General features: G+C 34.1%; 1 protein-coding gene across 1 annotated transcript; it reads left to right on the forward strand.

Moving 5' to 3' along the window:
- The first annotated feature begins 58 nt into the window (after positions 1-58).
- On the forward strand, positions 59-10,855 carry LOC110730889 (DNA ligase 1-like). Its single transcript, XM_021910717.1, has 17 exons — positions 59-1,007; positions 1,288-1,404; positions 1,648-1,749; positions 1,827-1,943; positions 3,633-3,863; positions 4,024-4,118; positions 5,266-5,353; positions 5,935-6,066; positions 6,923-7,035; positions 7,630-7,731; positions 8,465-8,526; positions 8,939-9,010; positions 9,112-9,185; positions 9,299-9,355; positions 9,873-9,950; positions 10,082-10,159; positions 10,289-10,855. Exons 1-17 carry the CDS (start codon positions 66-68, stop codon positions 10,361-10,363), a joined length of 2,535 nt encoding a protein of 844 aa, XP_021766409.1. The 5' UTR covers positions 59-65; the 3' UTR covers positions 10,364-10,855.
- Positions 10,856-15,250: the final 4,395 nt, after the last annotated feature.

A 15,250-nucleotide genomic window follows, 5' to 3' on the forward strand; every position in this document is an offset into this window, starting at 1 on the left:
ACCATTTTTCAATATGTTCATTGATGGGGAACATTTTTTACTATTTTTGCTCATCATTTTTGCTCATGAGCAAAAAAATGCTCATTGATGTAGAGTGTTTTTGTGTATCAACGTTCATTTCATCCGTAGCCGGCGAGAGACACATGTTCATAGTCATACGGCCTAGTTCCCGCCATTTTTTCCCACCTTCACTCCCAAAAATCCTTGGACATTGTCGAATGTTGAAAATCTCTCATCCTTCTTCCTCTTGCTTTCTCATTTTTCGCCCACTCAACACCACCATTTTCTCCTCCACTTTCTCTCTCCTCCATTTCCCTACGAATTTCAAGCTTCGAGCAATGTCTTCTACTCCTCCTCCTTCGACTCCACCCTCTTCTACTCCCCCATCTTCTTCTTCCATTTTCGCATCTATGATGGGCAAAGCTCGAGAATCTTCTAAGAAGAAAACCCAATCCCCTAATAAAAAAACCCCCAAATCTTCTTCCTCTTCTCCAAAGAAACGAAAAACCCTAGACCCATCTCCCGCAATTGCAGAAAACCCTAACCCCACTTCGATTTCTGTTGAGAAACCCCAAGAATCCAATTCCGTGGTAGAAATGGGTACCCAAAAGCCTGAATTGAAAAACCCTTTTGCTAAGAAACCTAAGGTTGATCTTAATGTGGATGAATTTGTTGCTAATTTGAAGATTAAACCGGCCAAATTCGACCCCAATTTGGCTGCGTGGTGGGGGGATGGTGATAAAGTTCCTTTTCTTTTTCTTGCTAGGGCGTTTGATATGATTAAAGGTGAATCGGGTAGGATTGTGATTACTGATATTACTTGTAATGTGTTGAGGACTGTCATTGCAAAGACTCCTGATGATCTTTTGGAGGTTGTTTATCTTTTGGCCAACAAGATTGCTCCTGCTCATCAAGGTTTGGAGCTCGGAATCGGTGATGCTACGCTTATTAAGGCGCTTGCCGAGGCTTGTGGAGCTACTGAAGCAAATGTTAAGAAGTTATACAAGGTAATGTCCTGTGATATTTCTGCTGGTTTATTCTTGTAATGTAGTTGCCTTTTGTTAAATCATGCATGGAAATTACTATGTGTATATGTGCGATAGTTTTGATTACTATGTGTATATGTGTGAAAGTTGTACAAAGATGATTGGGAAAAAAGAACTCCTATGATGGTTTAGAATGTAGAACTATGGTGGTTCTTGGTTGTTAAAACATTCTAAGGGTTGTTTAAGTTGCATTTTGTGTCTTTATCCATACTTGATTGTACTTGTTGTATTGCGTTGACAGGATTTAGGTGATCTCGGGGATGTCGCCAAAGAAATCCGTTCTAAGCAAAGTATGATGCGGCAACCTCCACCACTGACCATTACCAAAGTATTTAATACATTCCAGCTCATTGCCAAGGTGGAGTGTAATTCTTATGTTTTAGCTACATTTCATCTAATCTTTTCTTTGCATAATAGTTTAAGTGGGGAATGAGTTTTGATGGTTTTTCTATTGTCCAATATCCTCATTTTCTTCCTTGTGGCTCTAAAATAATATGGTTCGATCTTTTGATTAGAAGTAAAGTGGAGATATTTTGTTGATTGATGATTTTTACCTCACCTCTATTGTCATCTTAATTGCATTTGTTTGTCAACTGTATAGGCATCCGGGAAGGATAGTCAAGAAAGAAAAAAGAATTATATCAAATCACTTATTGTGGCTGCCAAAGATTGTGAACCTGTTTACTTGATGCGACTACTTCAGGTTTACATGTGGATTCAAGTGCAATTAATTTATGTTTAATTTTATATTTCCTCTTTTCATAATTATGTTGTTTTCAGGCAAAATTGCGGATTAGTTTGGCAGAGAAAACTCTTCTTGTTGCCCTGGGACAAGCTGCAGTGTATTCCGAAGAGCATTCTAAGCCCCCGTCAGATATTCAATCTCCACTAGAAGAAGTAAGTGGTGTCTTATATAAGTACTTTGTATGGCATCAAGATGGTACTTTGACTTTGTTGACTATTGTTTTGCTGTTGTGTTCTTCGTTGAACCATTGAGATATTTAGCTGCTATTAGACGTTTGTGAACAAATTTTGCTTTCTACTGAAGTATAGGAAATGTAATAATGTATGCTACTTTCCATAGGTCGTGGTATTTGTCAGTAATAGTGAAGATAACCCCGGATTTTTCTACTAGTGGCTGATATAGAATACCGACACTTCACTTGTACGTATTTATAACTAGACTTTGGGAAAATTAAGAAGTCTTTTTCTACTTTATATGTCACAAAGACTTACTACTCCATGAGTTCTGGTGCCTTCTCTTAAGGCTTTTGTACTATTGCTGTTTGAGGAGGGAATAATTAATATTGAAGGCTTATTATTGTCTTTACATGTTTGTAAATTTATGTTCTGTGTCTTCTGACTTTTCAGGAACTAGATGTTTGTGATAAGTTGTGACTTAGATGATACTTTTCCAGTATATTTTCTTATTACCTCCATGGCCTCCTTAAATTAGATCATGCATAATTTTATCTAAGAAACTTAGGCTTGGTTGATGTGTGGGATGTACAGATTCCTGGCAATTTTAGGATCACTTTTGTTTGGCTTACTATTAGTAGGGTTTCTCCAAAAAGTTGCATCTTAAAGAGAACCTCTTGAATGATGTCTGTTAAATTCTGTTCTAAATTCCCAAATATTAATACTCATAAAAGAGGAGAAAAAATCCCTACATTTATTGCCTGAAAAGTTGCATAGGGTGGGAAAATTAACTAGGTTTTTAAAACAGCTATAATTTTAAGTTTTAGATTACTAGTTGTAGGGAAAATGAGAATTTTAGGGAAGTAGAGATCATATAATTTGGTTGTATAGAAGGCTCGGGAAGCTGTTTCTGGATTCATAAAAGTCTGCTGCAATTCTTGAAATATAGCAGTTATTTCAGTCATAAATAAAAAGGATATGGTTGAAAACTTGAAACTGGTTTCTCCTGCTGGTCATTTTTAAGAGTTTGTATTGGGGCTGCTCCTTATTTCTGTATTTCAGTGCCATTCTGACCATTAGTGACCATTTGAATCATTCATCACTTGCTACATGATATAAGCATCAAAGTATAAAGTCAATGTTCCTCGAAATTGCTTTTCTACCGAATTCTGAAAGTATATCTACGTGTTTAGGATCAGTGTAAAATATGATTTTGTAGTGTTCAAAGTTTAAAAGGTTACAAAATTTAGCTTTTGATTTTTCAAACAGCTCTATAAATTTTGGATGGAGGAATCATAAATGAAATAATACAATGAAGTAAAGGTTCAACATACTATTGTGGTAATTCATGTTCATGTCAAGAAGTTCTTTTGATATGATTCTTATTTTCATGTCAACTCTGGTTTATTGAGAATGTGGTCTGGACTGTTGAATTTTTTTGTGGAAACTCTGAAGCTCCTAGATATGAGCAGTTTTGGTTTTTAAAATAGCTACATTGCTTACATGTTTTGCTTTTGTAATAACATTATGATTTTTTCATAGAGCTAATGCTGCATTTTGCACAAGTCTAATAGATTCTATTTTGCCTAACTGATTACTTTTATGTCTTAATGTTTTTGATCTATCCTCATGAATTCCTCTTGACAATTTCGAATTTATCTGTATCAGGCTGGAAAGATTGTTAAACAAGTTTACTCAGTGGTTCCTGTGTATGATAAAATTATCCCTGCCCTTCTCAGTGATGGTGTATGGAATTTATCAAAGACCTGTAACTTTACACCAGGTGTTCCTATAGGACCTATGTTAGCGAAACCAACAAATGGAGTTTCAGAAATCATAGATAAGTTTCAAGATATGGTATTTACTTGTGAGTACAAGTATGATGGAGAACGTGCTCAAGTAATTTTCGTGTACCTTTTCTCAATTTCCCCAGTTATTGTAATTACTTAGGTGTAGTATGTTAGTTCCCATTCCCTCCTCGGTGCCAAGGGTCTGAAAGGATGACTAAATGCAAAGGATGTTCTGTACTTATATTGTCTGATATTAATATTATATGCAGATTCATTTCATGGAAGATGGTTCTGTTGACATATACAGCCGAAATGCTGAAAGGAACACAGAGAAATTCCCTGATGTTGTTGCTGCTCTTCCAAGGTATTTATCTGCAATGTATATCATTGTGATAGAGACTAGTGTATGAAATAGTTTCAAGGTTTCTCAAGGAGCTGTGACATTTAAAAACTTTTGACACTGCTTTGATCTTCTATCTGATGATTTATTGAGTGGGTAATGGTGCTGGTACTGCAATTAATGGATTTTCTTTTTTTGTTTGAATACTCAAGAGAGTGGAAGGGGTGAACAGAAGGAAGAGTACGGAAACGGGTACATTGAATTGGTAGGAAATATAAGAAACAATAACAGGCATTGTTGCATTCTTTTATCAACTTAGTTGAAGAAATTCAGGCTCTCTCAAAAAAAATAAATAAATAAATAAAAGTTGAATAAATTCAGGTTGTAAGGATTGGCACCTTATCAAGATGCTAGTCATGCTACAATCATTAGCTGGTGTTATAGCTCTGATTTTTTTCCCTTTTCTTTTTATTAATTCCAATAATTGGCTGATTGCAACTATGGTTGGCTCTACTCAGCTCCCTTTTTTCCTGTTTTTTGCAGGTAAAAACTTGATTTACCGAAATATAAAATCTATTTTAGCTGGACTTGTATTACTGAACTTGAATTCCTTTTCTTTTCTTTTTTTTTTTTTTTCTAAACTCAACTTGAAACTTGTTTTTACTTAATTTATTTTACTTGAATAAACTTATTGATGCTGAAACTTAAGAAAATTAGCTTAGGAGAATTGATCCTATGACCTATGTGGTTGTTGGCTTGTTGCATTGGTGCTCAAAAGCTTATCGTGTATCCTTACTTCTGTGATCTGCAAGGAGTTACCTTGCGTAGCTTCTAAGGCTGAGCCTTTTTGTATTGTTGTTACTTGGAATTCCAAGTTGTATATGAATGTTTCATTGCTGAGCTTGCTGGTTGTAAAGTGGTATTTCTTTTTTCTCTTGGCTTCTTGGCAACAAATTCATATTATTGACACTTATGGTTCATGGTTTCATCTTTCAACTGATTTCTAATTTTATCAAGCCTTTTAGAATTTTGATTTTGATTTCTCTTGATGACTTGCAGATTTGTTGTATATTTTCTTCTTTATTTTTTTTCTTAAGAATGAAGATGCTTCAATCTACATTTATGCTTATGAAATCATTGGTTGTTAATGTGCTTTACTGTTGTGTTCCAGGTTCAAGAAGCCATCTGTAAAGTCTTTTATTTTGGACTGTGAAATTGTTGCTTATGATCGTGAGAAGCAGAAGATTCTTCCTTTTCAGGTACTAGATCTATATTTGGAAGAATTTTATTGCATTCTTTGTAGTAGGGCAGCCTTTCTTCCTCAGAAAATAAACTCATAAAATGAGACATAGAATAGCTGCTGTATTGTGGATGGCTACATCAAGGGTTTTGTTATTGCAAATTATTCATTCTATACAGCTCATGCTCTCTTATAAAATGAACCCTTCAGATGGCAGTCATTAATTTGAATTCAGATCGCGCCCTGATTTCTAATTTACTGTGCAAGGTTTAAAATGATGAAGCAGATTAATAACAGTGTTTGAAAATGAATTCCTGATCTGATTAGCATTTCTATCATCATTATTGTACTTTTCCTTTTTCCTCACTTTTATATGATTTTATCAATTTTGGCCATTCCATTACACGTAGTAACACAAAAGTGATTGAGAATACAATCACAAACAACCTTTATGTTTTAGCTGTACTCTGACTCAATTTTAAATAATTATCGATAATGCTTAAGATTGCTATCATAAATCTTTTTATCATTTGTTTCCCTCTTTTAAGTTATGGATTCTGTATAATTTTAATCCTAATACTATATTGGTGGTGGTTCTAGATACTAAGCACCCGAGCTCGCAAAAATGTCAAAATGAGTGAGATAAAGGTTGATGTTTGTGTCTTCGCTTTCGACATATTGTATTTGAATGGAATGCCACTTCTCCAGGAACAGCTTGATGTTCGTAGAAAGGTAAACTCATGTTGTATGCTTCCGGTCTTTAGCACATCAATAATCTTCCTTCTGTTCTTTATTATTTTGTGCATTCTTTATTTACATTGAATAACAAAGATTGTTATAATGATATGCTGCAAGCTGCTTCGTTCAAAATCTTAATGGCCATCATATTCTGAAATGTTTGCATCATAGGTTTTACTAATTCGAAAAAGAAAAAGAAAAAAAAAAAAAGAAGAAAGTTAGCTACCAAAGACGCACATAGCTGTAAGTTTAATCCAGCAAATAAGTTAAGAGTATGTGAAGAATATTGGTTTGCTTATAGGGCTTAGAATTGAATAATCCAGCATCAATGTACTAACACTTAGAGGCCAATATCAGAGCGCCTCACATAGAAGATAGGCGTAGCATAAAAAGTATATAAAATGACTCTTGCTTTTTGGTACTAACGCTTCTAGATCTTGATCTTCTCATGCGCCCTCTTGGTGCGATCCTCATTGGTTATAGTATTGTAACTAAGCTTATAAGAAGCCCTTCTGTGCCAGATTAAATATTTTTGGTTACTTGAAAATCCCAAGAATGCTGAAGTATCCTACTGTATTTGATTTTCCATGGGGATATATGAAATCATACCCTGGAGTTGGGGGCTTTCTAGGAGGGTCAAGTGTAGACATTTTCTTGTGAGCACATACCGCAACAATTTTAAATCTTATAAAATTAACAAATCTTATAAATGTCTGATTATTAGAAATGTAAAATGTACATAAGGCTTTATTATTATTAGGAAATTATGTTGAAATAATGTGTTTTTCTGTTCTGTACTCTGTGTGTTTTGATTCTGTATATCTAACTTAGCCTGTTGTGTATACTGCAGCATCTTTATGATTCATTTGAGGAAGATTGTGGATATTTTCAGTTTGCTACAACACTTACATCTAATGATATTGAGGAAATACAGAAGTTTCTTGAAGCGTCTGTCAATGCGAGGTAATCTCATCCACACATTTTGTCTAGACGCTCTGTAGACAAAGCTCTGAAATTTGAAAGAAGTTAAGATATGACCTCTATTTCCATTTAGCAGAAGAGATTAAGTTATATCTACACACACACATTCTGATCTAAAGCTCTCCTGTGACCTTATCCATTGCTCTAAATGTAGTTGAAATTTATGTTTCCTGTCAAAAAAAAAAAGAAATTTATGTTACATCTTTTTCGCAGCTGATGTTTTATTAGAGTAATTTTATCAAAAAGAAATAATGTTGACTTTGTTGTAAGGCTAATATGAGTTGGTCCAGGGTATGATTTCATTGTTGTTCATGTGCCTTTCAATTAACAAAGGTAAGCCTATGGTAGTCATCAATACAAGATGAATCCTAATGGCTATTCAGATTTTACTGTTATTTCTTCATGCTGCATTTTCGGGCCTCTAGATGTGTTGATTGTGCTTTGAACTTCGAAGTGGTTATAGAAGTTAACGCTAATCTGGATTCTATTCGTTTTGTCCTACCTTCTATATTTGTCTTTTCTTTTTGGTCCTACCTCTTTTTTTAATTAATTGATTTATTTCTTTCTGTTTTGCAGTTGTGAGGGGTTGATTATCAAAACATTGGAAAAAGAGGCCACCTATGAGCCTTCAAAGAGATCTAATAACTGGCTTAAATTGAAAAAGGATTACATGGACAGGTAAGAACATAATTTTCTTGATCAGTATATATAATTTCATCCTCAGTGACATACTACAAGAATTACAGATGGAAAATTTGGATGGTTTGCACATATATACTGAAATTATTTAACTACAGTAGCTTTTAGTTGTGCTTTGCTAACACTTTTCAGCTACCTGAAGCTAAATTGGAGCTTCAAGAGATAGCTTATATCTTTAGGTGCAAATTATTTCTGTTTGCGAGAAACAATTTTTATGGACATACTCGATGTTTCTCTAATAACAGTTCCTAGAAAAGTGCTTTTTAAGTAGGAACTTCATATCAGAAGTTTGGCTAAAGAAAACTTATGTTATATATATAGAGTTCTTCATCTTCTTTTATAATTATTTTTTAAAATTTTTTAATATTATATAATTAGTTTGTTATCTCCAAAAGTTGAGCAAAACAGGTAGTACTTCCAAAATTTCTTAAAATACATGAAGTACTAAATTTGAATGTTACATTTTTTAAAACAACACACATCCTTTTGTCATTTTACTCAGCTAAATTAACAATAAATTTTACTGACACTTCTAATTCATTCAGCACAGGAACTCTCAGTTATTTCAGCTAGTTTTTGCAAACAAAGGCCTTGAAAGAATTGGAGAGTGCGATTTAACTAGCTAGTGAATCTGCTTGAACCTGAACTTATTGAATCCCCCCTCCTCTTCCGAGTTGTCCTTTTTTAATTTGTTTATATTTTCATTCGGCAGTGTTGGGGACTCTTTGGATCTGGTGCCTATTGGAGCATTCCATGGCCGTGGGAAACGAACAGGTCGAGTTTACACTTATCTTCTTATTCTGCTTATTGCCATATCTGTTTTACGTATGAAAAATGCCCTACTCGTAAGTTTTTTCCTCCAGGTTTTAGTCAAATTATTTTACCCATTTTGCTGAACATCTGTTTCTGGATTTGAAGACAAATGACTACTAATAATCCTGTTTATTTAATTAGTCTTTTCAGAAGGCAATAAATTAAATATAAATGCTCTTTCATTTGTTTTTGCTATCTTTTCTTTGTTATTCTCTTATGAAGTCTTATCTGTTGTATTATATCTTGTAATGGAATGATGCCTTTTCGCATAGTTTGTTTCATATTATGAAAATCCTTGCAAACCGATGCTTCCCCCCCCCCCCCCTTCTTTTCTGTAAAGGCCTGGGTCGTCTTATATAACTTAAATTTGCAGGTGTTTATGGTGCTTTTCTCCTTGCTTGCTATGACAGTAACAATGAAGAGTTCCAGAGCATATGCAAAATTGGTAATGTGTTAATGTTTATTTGTGGCTACTGTAAGTTGTTTTTATGCATTTCATTTGCATTGTCTTCATGTTTGTGTTTGCTGGACATTCGTCTGTCACAGGTACTGGTTTTTCTGAGGCAGTGCTTGAGGAACGTTCTTCCAGTCTTCGATCTAAAGTGATTTCAATTCCTAAGGTCCTCATTTCCCCCCTTTTTATTGACTCTTTCCTTGCTTTAGGGACTTGAAATTTGATAGTCTGGGTTTCTTGGAACTTCATGTATTAATTTCTTGACTTTGATGTATACAGACATACTTTCGGTATGGAGATAACCTGAAACCGGATGTCTGGTTTGAACCTTCTGAGGTAAATTTCCAAAAAAATCAGTCATACCTGTTATTGATTGAGCACCTATTATAAATGCCAAATATGTTTGCTCTCTCCAAACTGTAGAGGATGCTCTTTATAGGCGTTCCCTTTCTGGTTTTAAATGGAAACATCTCTATATATGCTTGATGGCTTGATTCAATTTTCTGGAAATGGGAATTGGATGTCATACTTTTTCCCTTCCTATCTCTCCTTTCTTAAAGTGAAGATCTGTTTTTTAGTAGCCTTTATATCCTGAATGTGACTTTTACCGTTTATTTAAAGATGAGTGAAGTAATGCGACAAACTGAAATCCCGTAGGCCATTACAGGGTAGGTTCTCCCTACATAAGATATTATAGTCTAATGACCACCATTCTTTGATCCAACCAGAGTGTGCCCCCCTTTAATAGTTTATATAAAGATCCATGTCCAATGCTAGATATAAGTCACCGGTTTTCGCAAGCTAAGTTCTAAATAATAGCTGGCTGTTATTGAGCATTGCTTGCTTTTTGCAGGTATGGGAGGTCAAAGCAGCTGACTTGACTATTAGTCCTGTTCACCGTGCTGCAGTTGGTATTGTAGATTCTGACAAGGTTTGCATTTGTATCACTTCCACTTTGTTTTATATGTGTGCTGTTTGTTCAGTCCATAAGCTCTAGTTTACCACATGCTCTGTTATCTATTACTACCCCGTGTTGATTCCCATCCTTTGTCTTGTTATCAGGGAATTTCTCTCCGGTTTCCACGTTTGGTTCGTCTTAGAGAAGACAAAGCTCCCGAGGACGCCACATCATCTGATCAGGTGAAATAATTGATCTTTAAGAGTCTTTTCTGCATCAGTTTTCTGTTCCTAGGATACGTATGGTGTTAATTTTGCAAGTAATAATGGCCCCTAGTATTTCACTGATAGATGTTTCTGACATTCTTTCAGGTGGCAGAAATGTACAGATCTCAAGCAAATAATCCACACCGCAAAACAAAAGATGATTTGGAAGAAGAGGACTGATTCCCTGTGCCTTTTTTCCTTTATTGGTGCAAAGTCTTCTGTTTGAAATTCACATGCTGCTTCATGAGCATCTCGCTGAGGACTCATAGTGTTGAAAGAAAATCCCTTCAAAATCAAGCAGAAATTCTGCTCATGTGCGGTTCAAAGGCCGAGGCATACTTGTTCAATTGTATCAAGATGCCGAGACTTTACTGAGTTACGATACATAGAAGGCAGAAAGTGCACCCATTAATCCACAGCAGTAGATTGGACAACCATTTGATGAGATTTTAATGTCTAAGAATTCTTTACCAAAATTATGAATCTGAAAACACAATGAGATTCTTGGATGTTTTTAGTTGTAGAAACTATCAACCATATTTACTTTGGTAGTATTATCACCAACCTTTTCTGCTTTCGGCATATGTATGATTTTGTAATCTGTGACGGAATGTACATACTAGTACAATGTTTCGAAATGAATAGGAGTGATTATGAAAGCGTACTTGGTTACTGCTGTCTTTTTACCTGTGATGAAGTTCTGTTCGCGAGTCTGTAAAAAGTTTAGGATGCTGTACACGGGTGTACTGTGTGCCTGCTTGTTAGAAATCTACCTGTTGTATTGTCATTTGTCATGGCCGTTAATGTTTTAATGATTAATGAAGAGTAATTTTGTTGACTAAACACCCGTTAATGAATAAGTTAAGCAACCTCAATTTTGTTTTATTTTCCCTCCTTTTCCTTCAAATTACTGTCGTTTTTCGTTCATATTTTCTTTTCTCGTTTGTTTTTATGTAAACCACTTTTTTGGCCCCTTTTTATAAATCACATAATTTTCTTCTGTCTTTTTTGTCAAATCAGACTAAAATGGTAATTTTAATTTCTTTCTGTAATTGTTTAACAATCCCTGGTGTTCACATACGGAGTATTATCACTGAGATGATGACCCATCGTGCAGAAGGTACGTTGAATGAAGAAAAATTATTATGTTGTTTTTGTCATATTATGGTTATGTAACTTAGATGTTGATTATATACTTCGTATTCAGTATTCTAGCTGTAAAGTTTTATAAGCGTGTTTAAATGTTAAACTAATGCCTCCGTTACATATTATTTGCAACGATTTGACATAAAGTAGTATGTAACGGAGGAAAAATGTCTAATCGATCCAAATAATATGTAATGGAGGTAGTATAAAGTATTGATGGATGATTATGAAAACTATAATAAAAAATAGAAGTGGCATGTATTATATTGTTGTTATTACAGTCTTAGTTGTTGGCTTGGTGCTACCTCTAATCGAAAATTTGGATCTGTCACTAAGGAGGTTTGGGAAAATTTGGCAAACTATGAGAATTTGAAGGTATTTATTAATTGGCATTGTTTTTGGTAGTACTCCGTATAAAACTTCATATTTATTCGTGTAAAATTAAAAAAATAATGAAAAATATATTTTGAGAAGAATAACAGAGCATCTACGTGAACAAAAAAAATCTGACATGAACAATAAATACGGTTAAAGGAGAGCATTTTTTTTCTTTCTTATGAACGAAAATAAATTATATATATATATATATATATATATATATATATATATATATATATATATATATATATAACATTAGGAGACCCTTTCACGAGAAGAACACGTAAATAATAAAAAAGAGAGTATTGTTGAGATCTTTTTATATAGTGTAAGATTGTTATGAAGTACATAAAGACTTTTATGGACAATTTTGAAATTAGCTATGAGACTTTAATTGAAAATAAGCTAGGTGGGGATAATTTAGATTATTATTTTTTAGTTAGGGATGAGAATTCATGATTATTTTGTGATAGTTTATTTACTTATGAAGTATGTAAAGACTTTGTGTTAAGCTATGTCACACTTTACACATTTTTTCTTTTTAGTTTTTTTTTTTGGGCAAGGACACTTAACACTTCTTAACTATCGAACTAACAGATAACGTGGGATGCTTGGCATATTTGTCAATTTCTCACAGCATTAGTAATAATAATGCTAGTGGTTAGCTTAAAGATATTTTCATATGTAAGCAATAATTGATAAAGAGATATCTAATTGTTAATTGTTTGTTCCCTTAAAAGTAACTCCCTAGTAAAGGGGATGAGACTTAAACGATAAACTCATGTTCTACTAATGGGAACATTGTAGTAGGCAGTTATATGAAGACTTAAAGATCAAAGGAGAAGGTGTGATGTGGATTTTGGAAGACTTCTATTAATAGCTATAGCAATGGGAAAGCTCTCCAAATCCATTGACTCATATTTCTTTTGTACCAAATATGCTAAAAAGCCCCGTCCTTTACTTATATCTTTACTTTTAAATTATTAGAGCTAGATAGAATACTATTTACAATAGATCCAAATATGTCTCAACTGAAAACTGAACATAATGACTCATCACCCAAATATAATCTAACTAATATGACTTTTGTATGAGTTGATATGTAAAACGGACCGACATCCTCATAAATATGGATATGAATCCAACATAACTGATAGATGGGCTGATATGATTCATAAGTAGACATATCGGTTTGTCGGTACTTAACACGTGGCAGTGGTAGCTTGAACACATTCTAACTTTATCATCGGAGTGGTTATCTCCGGATCACCTCGGGGTTAGCTAACTTCTGCTCATTGTGTAGGTTCTCAGCTTGCCGATAGGAGTATCAGGATCTCGGGTTCGGGCTTTCGGGTAATCGGATCCAGACATAAACAACTTTAATTGCCACACATAAATGAAACCAAATCAAATGACTCACCATCTATCCAACTATTCTATAAAGTAACCAACATAAGTTAAATAAACCTATCTTGATCAATCCAAACATTATGATTGGCACACAAAGAATTGAAACCAAACCGATTGACTCATCATCCAATTGGATTCAACTCTGATTTAAACATTCTAAATGGAATCACATCTGATTTAAACATTCTAATTGCGACACATAGACTTGAAATCGAACCTATTGAATGGTTTGACGGATTCATTTGTCAAGACCCAAGGTACATTAATAGTGATATGTAATTTTCTAGATAGAATTTAGAGGGAGGTAGAGCTTTCAAAATAGTAACATGCATGTTTGGAGAAAGTGGTGCCCTTACTAAAGTCATGTGTCATAATTGCCGCATTGAAGTAATGAAGTCTAGTCGTAAGAAACCTAATAAGAAGTATTGGGCAGCCGTAGAGCAAGGTAATACTTTTCTACGCCAATGTGATTTGTCACTTTGGCTTAATTCCGTATAGACTTGGACATCCTTGTACATTAACATCAAACATACTATCATCCACTTTGTTAATTAGGCACTACCTATCATCCTTCTATTTTTCTATACCATTATTGTGGAATATTTGATTTTATTGTCTAGTGTATGTATTTAATTTGTCATATGTATGTCAATCAACCTTGATATATCTACTTCTATAGATCCAATACAAAAAAACATTTAATTATGCGTTTGGTAGACAATAATAGGAACAACTTAATAATATACATCGTACTAGTTTGAGTTTGAGTTCGAGTATGTAGTATGCAAGGAAAGTGAATGGATTTCGTTAGTGATACTGAAAGTGAATGGACTTTGTTAGTGGGTAGTGAAATATAAACATAGCATCAATACACTTCTGTATTGATACAAAAAGTGAATGAATTTTGTTAATGATATGGCTAGTAAAAATATATATATAAACTTTAGAATTCGTATAGGTAGTTACTTAAACAAATTACAAAAAGTTAATTTTAACAATCACACCGTATGTGAAAAGATTTTTTTTTACTACAATATAATCATTTTAAAAAGAACTTGCCTCTAAAACATTACCTTTAAAAGTACAAATAGAGGTGGACAATCTAGCCATTGAGTTAGGTTGATAGCCTTATCTTAACTAGAGTGGGAACGGGTCAAGTCGTGCATACAAGTTTATATGTTATACTAGCTAGTTACGTGCTCAAATCGGCCTATTTAAAATAAGTTTTTTTAAAAAAAACTTATGTCAATATTCCAGAAAAGAAGTTGATGCACAACTTGAATCACGTGTTGTGTCAGCTATATCGACGTAAACCCATAATAAATTTAATACAAAGTATGTTTTGTATATTGGTAAAAATTAAATAAGTTAGTCGACCCGTCATACTATTACCATGCACAATCGGGGGTTCATTAGCATGCCTATGTGACCATGTCAGTCGTCAGGCTTGTATCGATGAGTCCATGGCATGTCAACCCATTTTCGTTTCATGTCTGATGCCATGCCCAAGTTTACCTATGACCCATCTATCAATTGGGTTTACCTATCCAATCCGGCTTAATTAGGTTGAGCACTGGTTCACAAAGAGGGTGAGCTGATGAGCTAAACATTCAAACTATTTCTATTGAATACAATCATTTTTTTATGTGACCCTTTTAAGAAAGAAAATAATGATGGGAGTTATAACCCATTCTAAACGACGTTAATATTCAATAATACATACCAACTAAATGCCTGTTTTCACTAGGCCACTATAACCTTGTAAGTTTTGGGTCAAATTTTAAAGAGGTGTCTCAAAATCACATGAAAGTATGAAACTTGTCTAGTAGTAACTGCCTAAAAAGTTTCTCACCTTAAGGTTTATATGTTAAAAAGAGAAAATGTGGCATAACACAAGGTGAAGTGTCACCTTCCAAACTTAGGGTCTGTTCACATTAATAGAACTGAGTTGAACTGAACTGAACTGATTTGATTGGAGCTGAATTGAACTGAAATGAATAGAGCTTAAATGAATATTACTAAACTGAACGGATTGGAGCTGAACTGAACTGAACGGATTGGAACTGAACTAAACTGAACTGAAGTGAAATTAAGCTGAAGTGAACAGACCTTTAGGCCCCAAAATGTAACAAT

This window comes from Chenopodium quinoa, unplaced genomic scaffold, assembly GCF_001683475.1.
Source record: "Chenopodium quinoa cultivar QQ74 unplaced genomic scaffold, ASM168347v1, whole genome shotgun sequence".
Lineage (NCBI taxonomy): Eukaryota > Viridiplantae > Streptophyta > Magnoliopsida > Caryophyllales > Amaranthaceae > Chenopodium > Chenopodium quinoa.

Coding starts and splice junctions, on each gene's coding strand:
- LOC110730889 (XM_021910717.1), top strand. CDS start 66: ATGAGCAAAAAAATGCTCATTGATGTAGAGTGTTTTTGTGTATCAACG. Junction 1,750..1,826: donor ACTTGATGCGACTACTTCAG/GTTTACATGTGG, acceptor TGTTGTTTTCAG/GCAAAATTGCGGATTAGTTT. Junction 6,067..6,922: donor AGCTTGATGTTCGTAGAAAG/GTAAACTCATGT, acceptor TGTATACTGCAG/CATCTTTATGATTCATTTGA.